Below are 18877 nucleotides of genomic sequence, written 5' to 3'. Positions count from 1 at the left end.
TGCACGAGATGTGTATATATGTAAACTATACTTATACACGTGAACTTTAGTGTTCAATTACTCGAGAGCTATGTGATAGAAAAATCTAAAAAAATGTATATTTTTTTATAACCTTTTAAAGAATATATTTACCAAATTTTATTAAATTCTTATCATTTCGAAATTTTTAATGTATTTAACATGGTTTAGCATGGCAACATTGTATCGTCGCGATCAACCCTCCTTAAATTGCGTATTTTGCTCTGACAAAGGTTCAAACTGTGCTATATTTGTTTTGGCATATCAACGCATCAATTTTCATCGATTGTTCGCTTCCCAAAAAATCACTATCTATGTTCGTAAGAACTAATAAATATTACGATATATAGAACCCCACTTCTATGGCACCATGGTAGTTTTAAGGAGTTTCGGTACAAAAGTCTAAATATTAAGAAATTGATCAAACTTGGTGATAATGTTGTTCAACATCAAGTGTGCAAAAACACAATTTTTTTCAAAATTTTCTTCTACTTAGTTATCGAGTAATTACGCATTAAAGCAGATTTCTTATTCCCGGAATGTATACCTATATATATGAAAACGGTATGCTTATACACGTGAACTTTAGTGATCAATTACTCGATAACTGCGTGTAGAAGAAAAATCTTAAAAAATTTGTATTGCCAAATTTGGCACTAAAGAATATGTTCACTAAATTGTATAAAATTCTGAACTTTTTGAAATTTTTTATGTTTTTAGCATGGTTTAGCATGGCAAAATTGTATTGCCTGTACCGAAACTCCTTAACTGGAATTTTCTTTTCATGTGTGTATGTGTACATTAAGAATTAGTCTACGAAAAAAGCTTCGTGGAATTAGAATTGTCGTAAAAAAAGTTTATTGCTTGGGAAGAATAAAAAAGGTTAATTATTTTGCGATGACGTGACTCGACATCGTAACGCTAGCTTAATATTTTGAGTGAAAAGTCTCCATTTTCCGTCTCGTGAATTGGAGCAGTGAAAGCGGATATTACGAAAAAGAATCTCCGAATCCTCGTTTACCTGCGTGCAGCGTGCCCAGCGGCTCCTTAATATTCAAACGCCAGTTCCAACTGCGATGCTATCAATAGCTGCTGACACGAGTCTTACACCCATGGACAGAATATTTTCTACTTTTAGTATGATCCGTCCGAGCACCGCGTCGTCCAACAACCAGAGGCTTTGCGGACTCAGTACTTTCCCGCGTGTTTTAAGCTCTCTTTGTCTCCCATGCGTACATTCCCCGTCCGCTCAGGGCTGAAAAGGCTCTATCGATCCGTCCTCGCCTCGAGCGAGAACAACCACATGTATACGCGTACATCACATCAGCTGTTGTATGTCCATATGACTGTTCGTATATCTGAAGCACACTCTCCGAAGCGCTCGTGCGCCCCTCTCAAGTTCCAGACTGCGAATTCAAAATGACGCACGAACCGCGTCACCGACTTCGTACCCGATTCAAATTCGTGTATATCCGAGCTGGCTAATTTTGAAGAAATCAGTAAAATCATCGAATTATGCTTGAGATCAAATAAATCACGAGCTTCTACCCGAAATAGCCACCTCATTGGAACAATGTTGCAAGCAATTTGTGCAGTGATTTATGAACGGTGCTAACGAGGCCGATAATTCTAGAGGAAAGTACTAAGAATGGAGTATCTCGGGGACAAAATATGCACACGGGATTGCAGCATCAATTCGAAGAACAGTAACAAGAATTGTCCTATCCACCATAGTAAGAAGACCAATAATTTTTATTCAAAAGACTCAGAGTCTTTTCTCTATAAGCACAGTAAAAAATGTTTTCAGTCACTTCAAATATTTATAGTGTAAAGTATGCTTGGGTAACCCTGAAAAAAAACTGTATGTATAGTAAAATGTCACGCGTATTCGGTGTACATTATTCGTATATTTATCATAGAATTTACTGTGCTGACATTCAATATTTGTGATTTACAATACATTTCCAGTCATCAGTAAGTTGGTCTGACGTGATGAATAACACTTGAAAACAAAACGAAATATAGTTGTCACGTGCATCACTTTTTACTATCCACATAAAGCTGTTTAGGATTGAAGGGACGAAAAATTGGAAAATTCAAAAAATACTGTACTCTTTGTGATCGGTGGTTAAATACTTTGAAAATTTTTGAAAAAATAATATATTGTTCACTATACGAAACGAATCCGTTTTCTCTGCGCGGAATGATTTGATTTACAAACGTCAAGTTATGGGATCATCTTCGATTGGAAACTTGGGCACTGTTCTTTCAGAAATGTCGATTTTTGTTTTGCGCTCTTATCGTGGTAATGCTTCGCGAGTCAAAAATGGTCTTACGGGTTTGATAAATTGAAAATTTAGTAAACATTCGTTGAAATGATAAAAAAAACAGGGGATTCAGGCTATCAGAAAAAACGTAATATTCGGTTCATTTGTCCTAATGCATAGTTTGCCACGCAATAAGGAAGTTTCTCGCTTACGTGAATGAGGTCGTCAACTTCCTGCTTCCTGTTGAGATTACTCTCGCCACAAATGTGAATATGTCAACGCGTTTATCGGACGCGTTGCATTCCCTTTACCGTTAATGATAACAAAAGTAATTACATATTTGTTCTCTTAATGAATTTTCGATTTTTTCATGCCTGCGCGATGCGTTGAATTAATAATTTTTTACATCCAACAAGTCGTTTTCTCTGTTGTCGTGAAGCAATGATCGTTGACGAATCACTCACTTTATTACGTAAACTTCCATTGGAAACCAAAATCGATTGCAAAGCTCGAGCTTCCCATGATTTTTTTTGGAATCGGCGAACCAGAGGTTACTCCAGAGGCTCGAAAAGTTAAGGGGAAGTTCTATGACCGCGGGGTCTCGTCGAAAACCCTATCGATCCATCCACGAGCTCGGTGGAAGCGAGGCAAAGCAAGGGAGGAAGAGAGAGACCGAGATCTCTAGCTTTGGCCGGGCTTCGAGTTCTGCCTCGCCTCTCTTCTCTCCCTCTTTCTATCTGCCTGTGAGAGAATCTTCCCCGGCAAAAGCCTGGATCTCGCTCCTCTTCGAGTCTCCGGTTTCTTCTCTCGTTCGCTTTTCTCACCAAATTACCGAAGGTACAAAATACCGAGACTGCTACGTGCATATTGTCGGGAATTAGAAACTCGGGGATCGTCCCACAAGCGTCAACACGGCTGATGAATTCGTCTGGGTGAGCAGAAAACTCATCTTGGTCCAGAAGAACAAGGTAGTCTGGGAATTTTCTCTTTTCCTCGGCATTTCTGCAGTCTTCTTTTGTCTCGTAGTCTCTGTGATGTGAGATTTACGATCGGCCCGCGGAAAACACTTCTGCAAGTGTATCGTTGAATAAACCCTGTTCAAAAGACCGCTAAATACGTGAAAAGAGAAAATAGAGGGAGAGAAAGAGAAAAGCGGGCGGAGCGGGAGCGAGGCAGAAACACAAACATGAAAAGGGGAAAGAGGGAGCAGCAAGATTGCAGGCAATGACATTGCTCATGCAACAAAAAATTCCAGGATGCACTCCCGCCAGTTCGTCCGAACGCTCGTTTGAACGATACGAAACCACGGGCGTTGTATAACACGCTGAAATATTTTTGGCTCATAGCATTAAAACGAGACAATCAGCCATCCAATTACGTAGTTAAATTCCTAATTAACTTTCATCTCTTCGAATGGCGTTATTTGTATCAGAGAGACCTTAAATTTCGTTGAAACTTGTGCTCCCTGAAAAGCTTACGTTCCTGACCGGCCTAGGTCACGGGCGCCCCTTTTTCAATTTAGTTGATTGCCACTCGAGAACGAATGCACGCTGCGACGCATTTGCTCGGATTCATTTTCACTCACACTTTTTTGGGAGGGTGTCGATCAAGGTCGAGCGCGCAGTTTCACTCTACCGGCAAATATCGAAATGAGTGTGGACAAAGAAACCGACTCTCACTGAGTCAGGGTTAGGAAACCTTTGTTTTGACACTCCCAAAATAATTGCTGAACCACAGTGGAATATTACAATGCCATTGTATGCTAATTTTATCTGAGAAATCAATGATTTCGACATGACTTGCCCTCCCATCAACAATCGGACATCAAAAAAGTGTTTTTTTTCGATTCGTCGTCTTGCGAAGTCACTGACAGCAGAAAATTGTGACAAACGTGGGCATTTATATTAACCGTTGTGCTGGAAATGTTGTGGGAACCTCGAGTGATTTACAGAATCTCTACCAAGTACTCTCTAATTCGCTGCTGGTTGTTGCATAACGTTTCAGTACATCGCGAGTGCTCGCGGAGTCTTGGAGAGCCTGAAGAGCATCAGAGATTGGTGAGCAAGAACGAGAGAGAGAGAAAAGGAGAACGTAAAGGGAGGAAGAGAATTATGATTCCATTTTTATAATTGTTTCCAGTCGTTTCTCTCTTCCTTGTGCGTTTGTCCATTTGTAAGTGTCGAACCAACACCACCAGCCACAGTCACACGTTATACACGACGATTTAACGCTTCGATAGTATCGACCTCGACATTCGCGAGAGAAAACTACCAGCTACGGTTTAGACAATTTATATCCCACGAACATATACGCTCAATGCCTTTGACTCTCCTCTTCGAGAGTTCGATGTACTTTTAGAACCAACGAAACCGAATTGTAGGGGGCTTTCCATGCAGAAGTCAGTAACTCCTCATCGTGTCAATATATCTCATGAGAATTTCTGCAAAGACAATTTGACGAGTAATACTCTGGTCGTGACGAGTATTACGAAAAAAAAATGGTAATTCATCATAATTCTTACTTTATGTGAAGTACTTTGGTTTACTCAAAGGGAATAAATTAGTCATTGACATTTGTCATTTATCGGTTTTGCAGGATTCAAACAGTAGTCGCGTACTCATATCTGTCGAATATTCAGCGACTATTATTTTATCGCTCAAGAGAAACATAAATAGAGAGAAGAAGGGAGAAAGAGTAAAGATGATACGAGTCATCGGCATTTCTTTGTTCCTTCGTATCACTCAGCACTCTCTCGTTAACTCTTACGCAAATAAAACGATTAGATATTGTATACGACACGTAGGTGCATGTACATACATAAAAAATGTACATGTGCATTTAAATTTGAGTGTTGGAAATTCTTGATTTATGACGTTTTTGTAACATAATTGAAGAATATTCGTTCCATGTAATTCTCGATGAATTTTTCCCACTCTTCCACTCATTCGTTTAACCCGTAGACGCCACACTGCTGCAAATTTGCACTTGGATTTTTCAAAACGTTTTTATTTCATCCATGAATGTATGGAATTAATTTTACGACGAGACTTTTTAGGGGTAACAATTCTTTAGTATCGATTACAATCATTTAAAAAATTGAAAAATCAAGTTTTGTTATAGAGAAATGAAGAAAGGAAGTTTGAAGTTCTACAATTGAATATTGATTAAAAAAAAATGATCGACGGAGAAACATTGTCAGGTTTCAATCGTTCAGAATGAATATTTAACAGATTAATACACAAATTGCCAACCAATTAAGGATTGATACATGAATAAATTTATGGTTGGAGTAAATTAATTACACACGTCGTGCTATTATTAATATTTAGAAACGAAACAAGTTATTTGTTCTCGTTTCATAGTGGGGAAAAAAAGTATGAGCCACAACCGATGGACATTACGTCAGTGTTAACAGGTTCCTGTATTTAAACTGTATCGCGATTATTCGCTGGAGGATTGCTTTCGCAAATCCCATGTAATTGGTCGTCGATATATATAAGAATTTCTTATTCGAAAACGTCGCGCTGCTGACTCGACTCCTTTTTTAATTCGTAACGGCAATGGCCGAAGGATAATTGGCCCCTGAAAGAGTTTGTGAAACTCGCGGTCGGAGATCACGCTGGATCAAGGGATATATTACGTTAACGAATGTAAATAGTCACATAAACATGAACACACAAATTTCAAAGATAAAGACCATTTAAAACGCCACTCGTTGTATAAGACAAAACTATCGGAGAGCTCCAGTCGCCACGTAAGGCTCTCGGAGACTCAGAGATATCGTATACCGACGACGAAACCGAGTGGAGGCAGGGTGACAATCAATTTCGTGATTTTTAGGATCCCCCCTCCTCCCAGCCCAAAGCAAGTATTTTATTCAGAAAAATTCAAATCCGTTCACCTTTGTCGGAAAGTTGGATCGAACAATCTCTCGGAATATCGTTCCTTATCCTTTTTTCGTCTTCTTATGTAATCTCATGGTTTCTATTGGCCATGGAATTACGAAAGACGCTCGGAGATCTCGAATTTCAAGGATTCGTTGCGAAAAATTAATGCCACATTTCATGGAAATTTATTTGAGAAATATAACTTCGTACAAGGACACACACTTACTCGTACGTTAATTAACGTTTGTTAAGTAAAACGTTATATCATTTACGATGCTTGAACAACTGTCAATCCCGTAGATTTTGAAGATTCCTTAATATTCATTTCATATTCACTGGACAATTCCAAATACTCTGGTGTGCTTATTTTAAAAATGAACGTTTCTTCATTCACTGAGTTTAGGGTGATATTATTTTAGTTTAAATTCTCAACGGCAAATGAAACGTCATTTTCTGTAATTTTTAAAATAATTTTTTATAACTAGAAACGAATTGCTTGTATTTTAGCAATTTTCACCTCAATATTTAATCGAATTTAACATTCTTTTTTTTCCTTATATGTTACAGTTCCAAATAGCCCTTTGCATCTCAGTAACAGAGCTCATGCGTTGCTCCTACTTCACCGGCCTCAAGCATCACTGACAGACGCCGACCATGCGGTACGATTACGTCCTGACTGGGGCAAGGTGAGCTCTATTTGATTTCCCACGTAAAAAAAATTAGAAAATGGAATTTCGTATGTCAAAGTGCTATGGCCTTCAATGTAACTGCAACTGAAATTAAAGGGACGATAGAAACGCTTCAGATTTTCATGCGACCTGAAAGAACGAACCCAGATATAAAATTCGATTGGAAATAGGTTCGAACTGGTTGAAAATTTCGTGATCAACATAAAACATTGAGAAACTTTCAATGCACGTAGAAAGGATTGGGACGTTATGCATTAGACTCGTTCGCTTAATTTTCGGAGCGAAAACGTTTGCGGAATCGAAAAAAACGTTCCTTGGCCAAGCTTGGTGCATAAATTCTCAGGTTGGGCAAAAGTCCCGATGTAATAAAGTGTAAACGCGGAGCAAAGTTTTCCATGCAACTGTATTATTTAAACGTGCACTTTCTCCAAGTCTCTCAGATTCGTATATTTCAGTCTGTTCATTAGTTTTTTTGAGTTTGAAATAATTGTATCATTATTGAAAGCGTTTTTCATTTTTTATGCAAAATATTTCATAAGCCGGAGGGAATTTCGCTTGGCGAGAGACTCAAAAAAGCGAATATAATGTGGTTGAAAGTCTGGTTTGCTGCGCGCGCTCGGGGCGAAAAATGGATAGACGTAATAACGTTTTTACTACGCGGTGGTACTACACTGCACCGTAGTTGGCCTGGTTGCATGACCCGGGCGTTCACTCTAGAATGGTGAACCCCATATAATATTAATGCAGGTCGTCAAAGAAATGAAAGAGAGTGAGAGAGTTGAGTCAGAGACAAGAAAAACTCAAACACGAAGACGTGGAATATTCAATGTGGTTTCATCGATAGGGACATTATCGGAGGGGCATGGCGCTATCGGCGCTCGGAAGACACGAAGAGGCGTTTTTCGCACTTTGCGTGAGTGTCGCCATCGACAGGAATCCTCAGTCTGTTCGCCAGGAACTCACGAGGGTAAGTTTTCAAAATGGCTGAAAAATTAATGCACCGAACATGAGCGTATGTTTTGTTGGCGCAAATTGGGGCGCTTGAAATTTGGACTGATTGCTAACCTCTGAGGAGTCGCGGTTATATAGGAAAAAAGCTTCTGTCATTTTTCCAACTTCTATCCTTAATATCGCTTTTAAAGATTCCTTCAATTTTTTTCCTATCTGTGAGACAGTTTGTATCAGGAATTTAGAATTATTTAGTATATGAATTATTGAATATAAATTTGGCGATGATGGAATCGCCGTAAGCTGCTCCCGTATAAATTTTACGATCTTTGAAGTTTTTATTCTCTAAATGTTCGATAACTTGACCTGAAATTTCGCCAATCTATTCGCATGCACTTTACACTGTAATTGAAAATCAGTTATTTCTAGAATATTCGGGTTCGTGAAAGGAATACCTTAAATTTCACTGTTTTCGAGTTTTTTTCGCAATACCGTTGTATCTCGTTTAAAATACAAGAAAAAAGCTTACATTTACGTGTAAGCTTACTAAAAAAGTGTATGAAAATAAAGAATATTTTAATGTTTATTTTTCATTGGATTTCGTAAACTTACGTAATCCCCCACATAAATTTGCATACGAAATGTTCTCTTGAAAAGCCACTGATCAAACTGTGCTACAAAAGATCCTCAAATTCGATGGATAAATAATATTCTCCCACGCTTTTGGTCCCTTTTCTCAACCGAGGCGCGGGAATTGATGACTAATATTATTTCGCGAACTCAAGAACTTTGAGTTCCAAGAATTTATGCAACATGGGAAGATGACGTTGCGTCACGCCAGACTGTCTCTTTTCTCAGATATACGTATATACCGTGTGCGTGTAATTCCACGTGGCCTCGAACCTCGTCGAGAGCATATACCGCTTTGTAGTTTGAGCTCTGGCTGTCCATCGACTCCTGGCAGAACGAAATAAACTCGTGAACGAACTCAGCCAGCGAGAGCTTGAATCTCATGGTATATGTATAAGACATTCCGCACGAATCGATCTACTTGACCCTCACGATTCTTAGACTTTTCGACATTTTTTATCCAGATTATGAAAAATACCAAAATCCCTCATCTCGAACAAGTTTTTTTTTATATCAATGGCGGTTTTCGGATTTTTTTCATCGAGCCTCTCACAGTTTGTCAAATTTCAGTTTTCATTGCGAGGATATCGTTGCTGAAACTTGGGTTTAATGTGCTTTTATGGAATTCAATCTATTTTTCATTCGGCCCAGAATGGCTGATGAAAAAAAAACTATTTCGTCCAAATCCCTGATCAGAATCGTCCTCATGTAAATTGTCTGACGAATTTCGAAAGAAGTTTCCGGTTAATGAGATTACTGAGCTGGCGACAGTGGTGGGATTAAATAAAAAAAACATTGTCAAAACCATTGAGCGTCCCATGTCTTCTGAGAATCATTCAGATTCGTTTCGTCGATACGATATTTGACAAAAAATAATGGAGACAAAACTCGTAAGTCACTGGGTATTAATGAATCGTGCATAATCGGGTTTTTAAAATATTCACTCGCTTTAAGGCTGATTTTGATGCCAAGTTATATTGGAATCAGAATTTATGAAAATGACAAAACACTCAAACTCTCGAATCGTTTTGAAAGAGATTTGGTGATCAAAGGATTTTTCTACGCGAAGATAACTTGGAGAAAAATGACGCTCGAGCGTTTGAGTGGGTGACGATCGCAGGTGAATCGTGTTGTTGTGGAATCGCTTATACACACAATTTAATAGTAAAGTAGTCATACGTAGACAAGGACTTTCCGGCTCGCTTGGCCGTCGTACTCTCTCGAGCAACGAGAAAAAGAGTCACCTCAATGACTCGATGCGATGGTCAGGTGAGTGACCGACGTACGGACCCACGAGGGTAACGACTGTCACGCTACTATATGCTCGCATATCTACAGCTCGCAATGACGAGCAAACAGTCGGGTTGCATCAGTGGTCGCAATTTTTTCATTCTTCAACATTTTTCTCATCCATTCTCTAAAAATATAACGTACTAAATCCAACAGAAAATTTATCACGTTTGATTCAAAATTTCTCAATGAAACAAACTATTTCAAAGGGAAAATCGACGAGAAAAAAGATCGTGGAGCGTTCCTCCAATACCTCTGAGGCAGCGAATCGAAACGATTTTCCCAAAAAGCTCGATGGTGCATTTTCACTGTGAAGCAACATTTTTTTGTAAATATCCAGAAAACACGAATGGGATCTGGGAACTAAAAATCACCCAAAATGGATATTCTAATTACGAATTGAAAGAATAAACTGATTTTCCTAATTCCAGGTACTCCATCGAATGCTGTCACCGAGTCAAAGACGACAGGGACCAATTTCCTCGAGATTGCCTTACAATAATCACGTGGAAACGAGTCCAAGGACGAGACGAAATCGTCACAACCACAATCATCATCATCACCACCACCACCACCACCACCATCATCACCATCATCATCACAATCACAATCATAATCAACAGCAACAGAATCTCCACAACAATCATCATGAGAATCATCGTCAGAAAAATCATTTGCTATTGCCGTTGATGAGTCCGAGTCAACGTCATGGTAGAACTGTATTGAACACTTCGGATTGCGAGGATAATAGCAGCGGAGAGGAAGAAATTACTCAGGTAAACACTTTTCTTTTGATTTTTATCTCTATTGCGATGGTGATGGAAAAATGGACATTTTTATTCCGCCATCATTGACCTCGATGGACCAATTAAAATTATGAATCCCTGATAAAAGTGTAGCTCGTATTTATTATTTTCATTTTGAGTTTAAACGTCGGTGGCACTTTCGCAGGAAGTTATTGAAAATCACGGATTTGATGAAAATTTTCATTTCCTACAAGCATTCGGTGTCAAAAACGGTTCTTTTTCCGCATTTTGAAAAAAGAGGAATAAAAAAAAAGGTTAAAACTTTAGCTTCGATGGGATGGAGACAGAAACCTTGTAAAAATATAATAAATTTGTGTTCTTGAGGGCTTTCGAGATCGAGTTAACATTTTTTTTTTCTATTTAAGCATAAATAAATAATTATCGACAATTGCTGAATTTGCATTAAGCACGTACCCGATAAGAATACAATTTTTTTCCAAGCGAAGTTTCCCTTATGCAACCAAGTTGTAAAGAAGTTTGTACTGCAACTTCATCACGATGAAAATGAGAGAATGGAAAATGATGAAAAATACTACGAATAAGAGTAAGAAGCTGCGTCTTCGTGAACCTGAAGCTCTTAAATCTTTAACTATCGCGATCTTGCACGACTACGACAAAGACGAGAGGACTCCATAATTATTTGCAATCACGTCTAATTATAAGCATGATCACGAAGGCGCGGACAAGGCTCTCGAGTCTTTCTTTCAGGATCAAACTTAAGCATATGACCAGTTGAGTGAACAAAGAATTTACCAGTGGAAACGAGAAAAATCCTTTGAAAAATGATCCCGAAAGCGTATTGAAAATAATTAAACTGAAATGAAAAAACCGCGAATTCAAATAACCAGTAAAAAAAAAACTCCTCGAAAATCATAAATTGAGCAAAACTGAATCGAGTTAACTGGCTTTTAGAATAAATTACCTAAATTTTGACAAATTCAACAATTTTCCTATGGCGTTTCGTTCCACAGGCGATTTGTCGGAGACTCTTATCAAGTCCGAATCCAAACGACAACGCGAAGTTGCATTCTACCCTCGATCGAGTTTATCAGGAAGTGGAGAAACTGAAGAGTGAGTTTTACCTTCGAAGCATCTTTGTTCCGCCCAACGTATGACTTTACACAAGTAAATACTCTACTGTTGCCTTTTTTATTTTTCCAGGATTAGAACCAAGGCCCATAAAAACTCTTCTGCCACCTTTAACCGGTGGAAGTGCCTCCGGCGAACTTGATTGCATTTTGTGCTGTCGAACTTTGTGGAAACCTGTGACTACCCCTTGTGGTCACACCTACTGCTGGATGTGTCTCGATCGTTGTCTCGATTATTCCTCAGCCTGTCCACTCTGCGTTACTTCACTCGCCAATGTAAGAATTCACTCATCATACACCAGATTTCAGTCACGAAAAACTTACCAAAAATCATTGGAGAAAAATAAAGTCATTGGAACAACGAAATGTGGCATTACGAGGTCAAACGTGATTGAACGAATAAAATAGTTTTAGATCAAACTGCAGATTCATTCTCTCCGGAAGCATTGCAGTTGAATGACGAAAACACTGTTCCTATTGCTATTGAATCCTTAATTTTTTTTTCTCAGTGTACTTTGATAATCAAATTAACTCTGATGATCATTAGTGTGAAAATCTTGAGAACGATGACGTTGAACAATGAAACTTTTTTCGTTGTCCTCGGTATCGTCGCGAAGCAGAAATGTCACGATCCTTCATCGTATCGTAACAAACCAGCTTAAAGTAATTCAAAGTGGTTACTGTCCATGATGGACAGTCCCGCGTGCATGAATTTCCGTTCGAATACGCTCGAACGTCATTTTCGTCATCTCCGAATCGTACTTTCATCTAAAAATTCAAAATTCATCGATCGGTAACCTTCAATTTTTTCGAAATCCAATCCCCTCCGTACAAATTCGGGGCCTTGAAAAAAGGCTCCCGAACTAAATTACGGACGAATATGCGCAATCGAAATTGAGGTTGAAACATGAAGTTACATGAGCAATTAAAGATGCACAACTCCGTATTCACGTAACTATTGAATTTCACTGTGAAATAAAGAATCGACGAGTGCCAGACGATCGCGGTGATATAACGAAAAAAGTCTGACGAAATTATGTAATAGGTAGAACGACGTTAGTTTTTAATCTCCGGGCATCGGATGGCTCGTTGTATTAATGATGTAATGAGGTGAGCGTTTTATACGCTTTTCATTACGTCGAGAATTATTTCAAAACAAGATCACCAGAGTGCTTTACATTTTTTGATAAATAATTCTTCTCTGTTTTTGTTTATTGTCTACGTTCATTTAATGATTTCCGGTGTATAAAATTTCACTCGTTAGTCACGAATGGTTCATTCTGAAAAAAAAACGCTTCTGCTTCAAACTATGGTGGAATTAAAAGAGGAAAATAAAAAAGATTGACAAGCTTTTCTCCATTGTGACTGTGCGCCAAACGCTTATAAACGTAGATGAGGAGTTACATCGTAATTTCTTCCTTAAACTGTTAACGATGTAAAGGCCTATTCTTTCAGTCGTAAGATTGAAATGATTATTTGCGGTCACGTGCCGTTATATCCTGATAATACCATTCACTGAGGCTATAGGCTTCCGTGTATTTGAATGAAAGTTTCATGCATTGTTTCACTGTCGTCTCGTCCTCCCGGCATTGCAATTTTTTATACTAGAGAATCGAATGCTCGTTAGCAAGCGATAAAACTACTGTCAATACGTCGATTCGACTTCCCTTTTCTTCGAACCTTTTTTCTACCCTGTTCCCAAAAATTATCGAACTTGCCTTGGTTTTTTCGCCTTTTTATTGAAAGGCTGGACTCGAGTTTTCTTTTTACGAATTCTCCAGACTCGCTGGTAGCATTTTTATTTCATTTTTTTCTTCCGATCATGCTATTTTTTCATATTGACATCTAATCCGATTTTCCGTGTTTTTATGTGCGTCTTTATTTCCAATGTAGGGTTCATCTTTGTCGTATTTTGATTTATTTAATTATTCCATTTTTCGAGACCCATTCGAACTCCATTTTTGAAATGATTCGCTCAGTCTGTCATCTGCCGATGCTTGTCGCACTGTTTTCGTCATGATTTAACAATTCTGGAAATCATGAAGAAAAACAATGAGCCTTGGGACGATTCCCGATCCCGTGCCAATGAACACACTCCCTGCGAGCTGTGGATTAAAATTTTCTAAGCCCATTCGAAAGCAGAAATCAAACGACGCCTGATATCAAATGGAATTTGCATAAAATCGGATCAATTGACAAATAACTTTGTGATTTTCCAGTACTTGGCGAGCAGCCAAAAAACCGTGACGGAGTTTGTTGAAAGAGCTCTCAAGATCGTCGCACCGGCTGAATACGCCTCAAGAGCGGCGAATTATCGTCTCGAGATGGTCCAAGGTCTCGGTCTCTTGGGGAGCGAACAAATCGCTGTTTTTGTCTGCACAACCGCATTCCCATGCGTTGCCTGTCCCTTATTCGTATACGAACCCAGGTACAGGCTTATGGTACGAAGATGCGTTGAAAGCGGAGTCAGACATTTTGGGATCGCCGCTTGTCTCAACCGAGAGGCCACCGGCTCCAAAAGGTGAAAACTCCAAAATTTTCTTTCAAATTCTCACAATTTTTCACATTTTTTCACTCAAATCTTACTCAAATTTCCATTTTTCATTAGGTACGCCGAATATGGCACAATATTGGAAATTAAGGACAGAGTTTTGATGAAGGATGGCTGCAGTATCCTCAGCACAGTTGGAGGGAGAAGATTTCGAGTAATTTCGGGTGGCGAGCGCGATGGCTACGACACTGCTCAGGTCGAACTGGTTCGAGACTCGCCCGTGCAGCCCGAGAACCTCGCGAATCTTACGGAGCTTCACGACAAGGTGAATTTTCTTTTTACTTTTAAATCCAGTTGCTTTGGTCCGTGTTTTTTTATGCCGAATGAACAATTCCATTTTCTGACCGAACGAACTAATTTTTGGACACTTCAAAAATAGTTGCGTAGCACAGTAAAACGCGATAAAACCGAATCAGCACATTTTGAGAGCGCCGAAATATCAAATTTTTCAAATTAGCAAAAAAAATCAATCAATTTATCATCCTCGGTTGGAAACAAAGCTTTTAACTCGCGAAACGAGTTCGATTTCTCTATTATCCTTGAACTTTTATGAGATTTCAAAATTGTTCGAGATCCGATTATTATTAATACACGAAGTTACTGCGCTGAGAAAGTGTCATGATAAATGACCACACTGATGCAAATTTGCACCCACGAAAATTTCCAGTGTCTAGAACTTTAAAATTCCCTTCTTCAATTTGGCCAGTTTTCTATAACAAAATTTGATTTTTCAGTTTTTTTTCATCATTGTAATCGACTACTAAGGAATTGTTGCCCCTGAAAAGTCTCGCTGCAAGATAAATTCCATACGTTCATGGATGAAATAAAAACGTGTTGAAAAGTCCAAGTGTAAATTTGCACCGGCGTGCTGAATGCGAATCTTATTGAACAGATGAATTTGAAAGAATTTTCCACGTGATTTTCTATTTATATGAATTTTTTTTTACGAGCCTGTATCATTTGAAACTCGCGATAAATCGGTGCCAAAAAGATCATTGCAAAGATATCGGTCGAGAGAAGTATTCAAAATTCGAAAGTAAATATTTTCTTTTTTCGTGTCGCAGGTGAGGTCAAAGGGCAGGAGATGGTGGTCGACAGTCTCGTCGTTTCAACAGGGCGAGATCCAACGAGTATTTGGCATAATGCCAGACACCGAGGACGACTGGGCGCGTTTGCCCGACGGTCCGTCGTGGACATGGTGGTTTCTCGCGATTTTGCCATTCGGGCCGCAGCTTCAGGTTGGAATTCTCGGCACGACGAGTCTCGAGAAAAGGCTCAGAGCAATTGACAAAACTCTCGATCATATGGAGAAGAGACAATTGACAATAGCTGCAGCACCGGCCGAAGAAACGACAACGACCTCGAGCATATGTCACGACGATCGTGCCATTACCGAGACTGCATTGTCGGTGGTGCAGCACTCGTAAATAATAAATAAACGATAAAACAATGTCATACAATATTTCCATCGATAAAATCTTATCACCGTTTTATCGTTTCATCTAAAATTGAACCATTTGCACGTGTTTAGCCTCATTTAAAGAGAATGCGAGACAGCAAATATCAATCATTAGAGTAAAACGAAAAACGAAAAACTTTCCACTAAAAAAGTCGAGATGAATAAATCATATTTTTTGTAACTGTCCTTTTAAAAAAATCGAACTAAAAGTTGTTTGGCTCTCTGTTTAGCGTGGTAACAGAACCATTTGAAATTCGATTTATCTCAACGACCAAATAGATTTCAATTTTTATTTTCATTCAACGAATTTCGTAAAAATAGATCAAACGAATATGTCTTTATTTACTGTATAAATATATATATGCAAATGGCTCAAATTCTCTTCATTCCGAACGACCAAATTTTCATGTACATTTGGTCCTCGATTCAGGAAGAACGGCCTGTATTTTTCCTTCGCTTTGGACTACTGCAATCTTTGTTTTTTTTTTTCTAGAAAATTATTGATACGATACGATACGAATCGAAAGTACGAAATGAGTGAATGATGATGAATTCTTCACTTTTTTCAATCCTTTTCTTGAACCTCTTCTTTTTCTAAATCACTTTTATATCTAAAATATACTTCCTGATAAACTCGTTGTGAGAGTGGAGATAAAATATTGATGCGAAAATGAAATAATCTCGGACACTTTTGCATTCGATAGCCACTAGAGTTCAGCGAAAACGCCTCACGAAGAAGGATCAGAACGATTTTCCGATGCGAATATTTCTCGTCATTTTGACGCGCGTACTTTTTACGAGATTACTAAAAGACAAACTTATTCCGATTGTACCGAATTTCTACACAATATGGAGATGACACATATCTGCGCTGACAAATCGACGATAATGTAGTTTTCTTCTTCGCAAGGCGTTGATGCTTCTTCCGCTGATGCAGTACGCAAATCTGTTCTTCCACGGTTACATATTTACAACTTATCTTTCAAAGAAATCTTTTTTTTTCTCTCTTTTTTTTTCATTTCAATTAAAATATATCTCTACACATAAATATATATGTATACACACACGTTTATGTATACAAATGTAAAGTAGAAAAAAATTCGACAAGTGTAGACCAAGTGGAGATGAATTTCGAAAAAATTTTCGGGATATCGAAGTTTTCTTATTGGCTCAACTGAGTGTTCGATTCCAGCTGAGGAAAAAGAGAACATTTTCATTGAAAGCTGTCAAAAAATGGTGAGAATAAAAAAAAAACAATTCGGGAGGATTTTGAAAAATAAATTAATAAATTTGAACAGAAAAGTGCATATTTTTATGGATAGCTTCGGACGCTGAAATAATAAAACGGGAGTAAGGAGCGCGAGGAACTTTCAGTTGGCAGGTGAAAAAAGTGTTTACATTTGTAAGTTTTTTTCTACTTTCTGAAATCCGCGAAGCGAAGCGAGCGATTTGTATTGATTGCAGACATTCTCACAATGCGAATGTCGCGTTTCGGTCGTTCGTGTGTTGTTTTTTAGTGCATATAAGCCGCAAATTTTGCCAATGAAGGAACGAAGTACGAATCATTGAGCGATCGATCGATCAGCTTAGATTCTCAACCACAACGACGCACTTTCCGTAACGCCAGCTCTGTCAATCTCTTTTACTTCTATTTTATAAGAAAAAAGTTGAAAAGAAATCGATAAAAAACAACAACAATAAAATATAAACATATTTCCTTACCTTCAATTCCATCGCCGATAAGACTTCGCACGTACACAGCTCTAGCGTCTAGTAATTTATTCAAACGTGATGACAATCGTGAGACAGTTATACGAAATGTTAGGCCGAATTGTTAGTCGAATGGGGAAACATCATATCAATCATGAAATTGTGAACGTCTCAAAGGAGAAATGGCAGGATAATAGTTTGGCTGATTGTCGTTGGAAATTACGTCATTAATGTGTTTTTGACATCACAACGTTAAAGGTTTATTACTATCGCGAATAGCTGACAAATACTTATCTCTAATTAAACTCTCTCGCGATTGTCCCCTCGATTCTCTTCTCTAAACTCTAAATATCGAGATGAATGTTGAAATAAATATACATTTATATATACACATACATTTTTTCTCTGAGGATACATGAAAAAGGACGGGAAGAAAAATAAATTTGTATACACTTATTTATTTATTTAATTATGCACGCGTATAAGGCAAACAAAATTGATTCAAGCAATACGAGATCAGACACTATTTATGTGTATGTATAAATGAATATACGTCTATACACTATTTTCTATTCTCTAGACTTTTACGAAGTTACGAATCATGCATTGTGATATTACTCTATAGCCTTCCTTACAAATTGTTACGACGATTTTACGTGTGAGTATAAGTTATTTCACGCCAGCTCATTCCCAAAACCTCTTCAAATTTGAAAAATTTTATTCGTCGTTTATAACATTCGGTTCTAAAATAAAAGTTACTTTGGGAATATTTTTTAGTGATTGTGGAGATTTGTAGGAATACGAGGATCCAAGAACATTGAAGGGGACCGGATTATCGAGATTCTTTTCATAGTCATCATAGTTCAGATGGATTTTTCCGACCAATTATTTAATTTGTGGTATTTTTACTTAGTCTGGAAATACGAATGATCTTCGCTATAAATTGGGAAAGTATTTTTCAATATTTTGTTCCCAGGGTGAAAATGGAGCCTTAATTTTAAATGATTCGAAGATAACCAATTTAATTATGCTCTTGGGACACGTTCAAAAATGGGAGGAGAGTGCCGCTGGCGTGAAATTTCTTGTACGTCTACACGTGTATGTTCATGAACATCATAATATGGAATAATGATAATAACAACACTGTTCACAACTATCATTATAATTACTACTATTTTTAAGCATAAAAATCTGTACTAGATATGTAATGCCATTTGACTTTCCATTTTTACTTCGACATTTCTATATTTATCTTCATCTCACCATATCGAAATATATTGTAATGAAAACATTGTGAAATCAATGCTGCGAATGATTTTTTTCTCTCCTTTCTACGTAAAATTAGAACAATGAAATAGCGATGAGGCTCCTATTCGTTTCACTTCATTGCTACGTCGTTTTGACACATTGAAAAAACATGTTTTCGCATTTTTCATTTTTTGCGTAATTGTAAGATTTTTAAAACTGAAAGAAAATTATCATTTCGATGACCAGTGACGTTGGGTACTTGGAAAAATATTCGGTTGCTCCAGCT

The 18877-nt window shown here is 38.0% G+C and overlaps 1 protein-coding gene across 1 annotated transcript in view; it reads left to right on the top strand.

Moving 5' to 3' along the window:
• The window catches only part of LOC122412144 (LON peptidase N-terminal domain and RING finger protein 3), a 43837-nt gene extending 25191 nt beyond the window's left edge, over positions 1 to 18646 (top strand). The window contains exons 2-9 of the mRNA XM_043421478.1: positions 6740 to 6858; positions 7706 to 7828; positions 10161 to 10505; positions 11507 to 11606; positions 11697 to 11899; positions 13843 to 14144; positions 14232 to 14439; positions 15239 to 18646. Coding sequence (XP_043277413.1) covers positions 6740 to 6858; positions 7706 to 7828; positions 10161 to 10505; positions 11507 to 11606; positions 11697 to 11899; positions 13843 to 14144; positions 14232 to 14439; positions 15239 to 15601 — 1763 coding nt within the window. The 3' untranslated portion in view covers positions 15602 to 18646. The remainder of the gene's footprint in view (positions 1 to 6739; positions 6859 to 7705; positions 7829 to 10160; positions 10506 to 11506; positions 11607 to 11696; positions 11900 to 13842; positions 14145 to 14231; positions 14440 to 15238) is intronic.
• The last annotated feature ends 231 nt before the right edge of the window (positions 18647 to 18877 follow it).

This window comes from Venturia canescens, chromosome 6 (genome assembly GCF_019457755.1).
Source record: "Venturia canescens isolate UGA chromosome 6, ASM1945775v1, whole genome shotgun sequence".
In the NCBI taxonomy this organism is placed as follows: Eukaryota; Metazoa; Arthropoda; class Insecta; order Hymenoptera; family Ichneumonidae; genus Venturia; species Venturia canescens.
The sequence above is the reverse complement of the archived record's forward strand: the minus strand, read 5'-3'. Positions and strand labels throughout refer to the sequence as shown.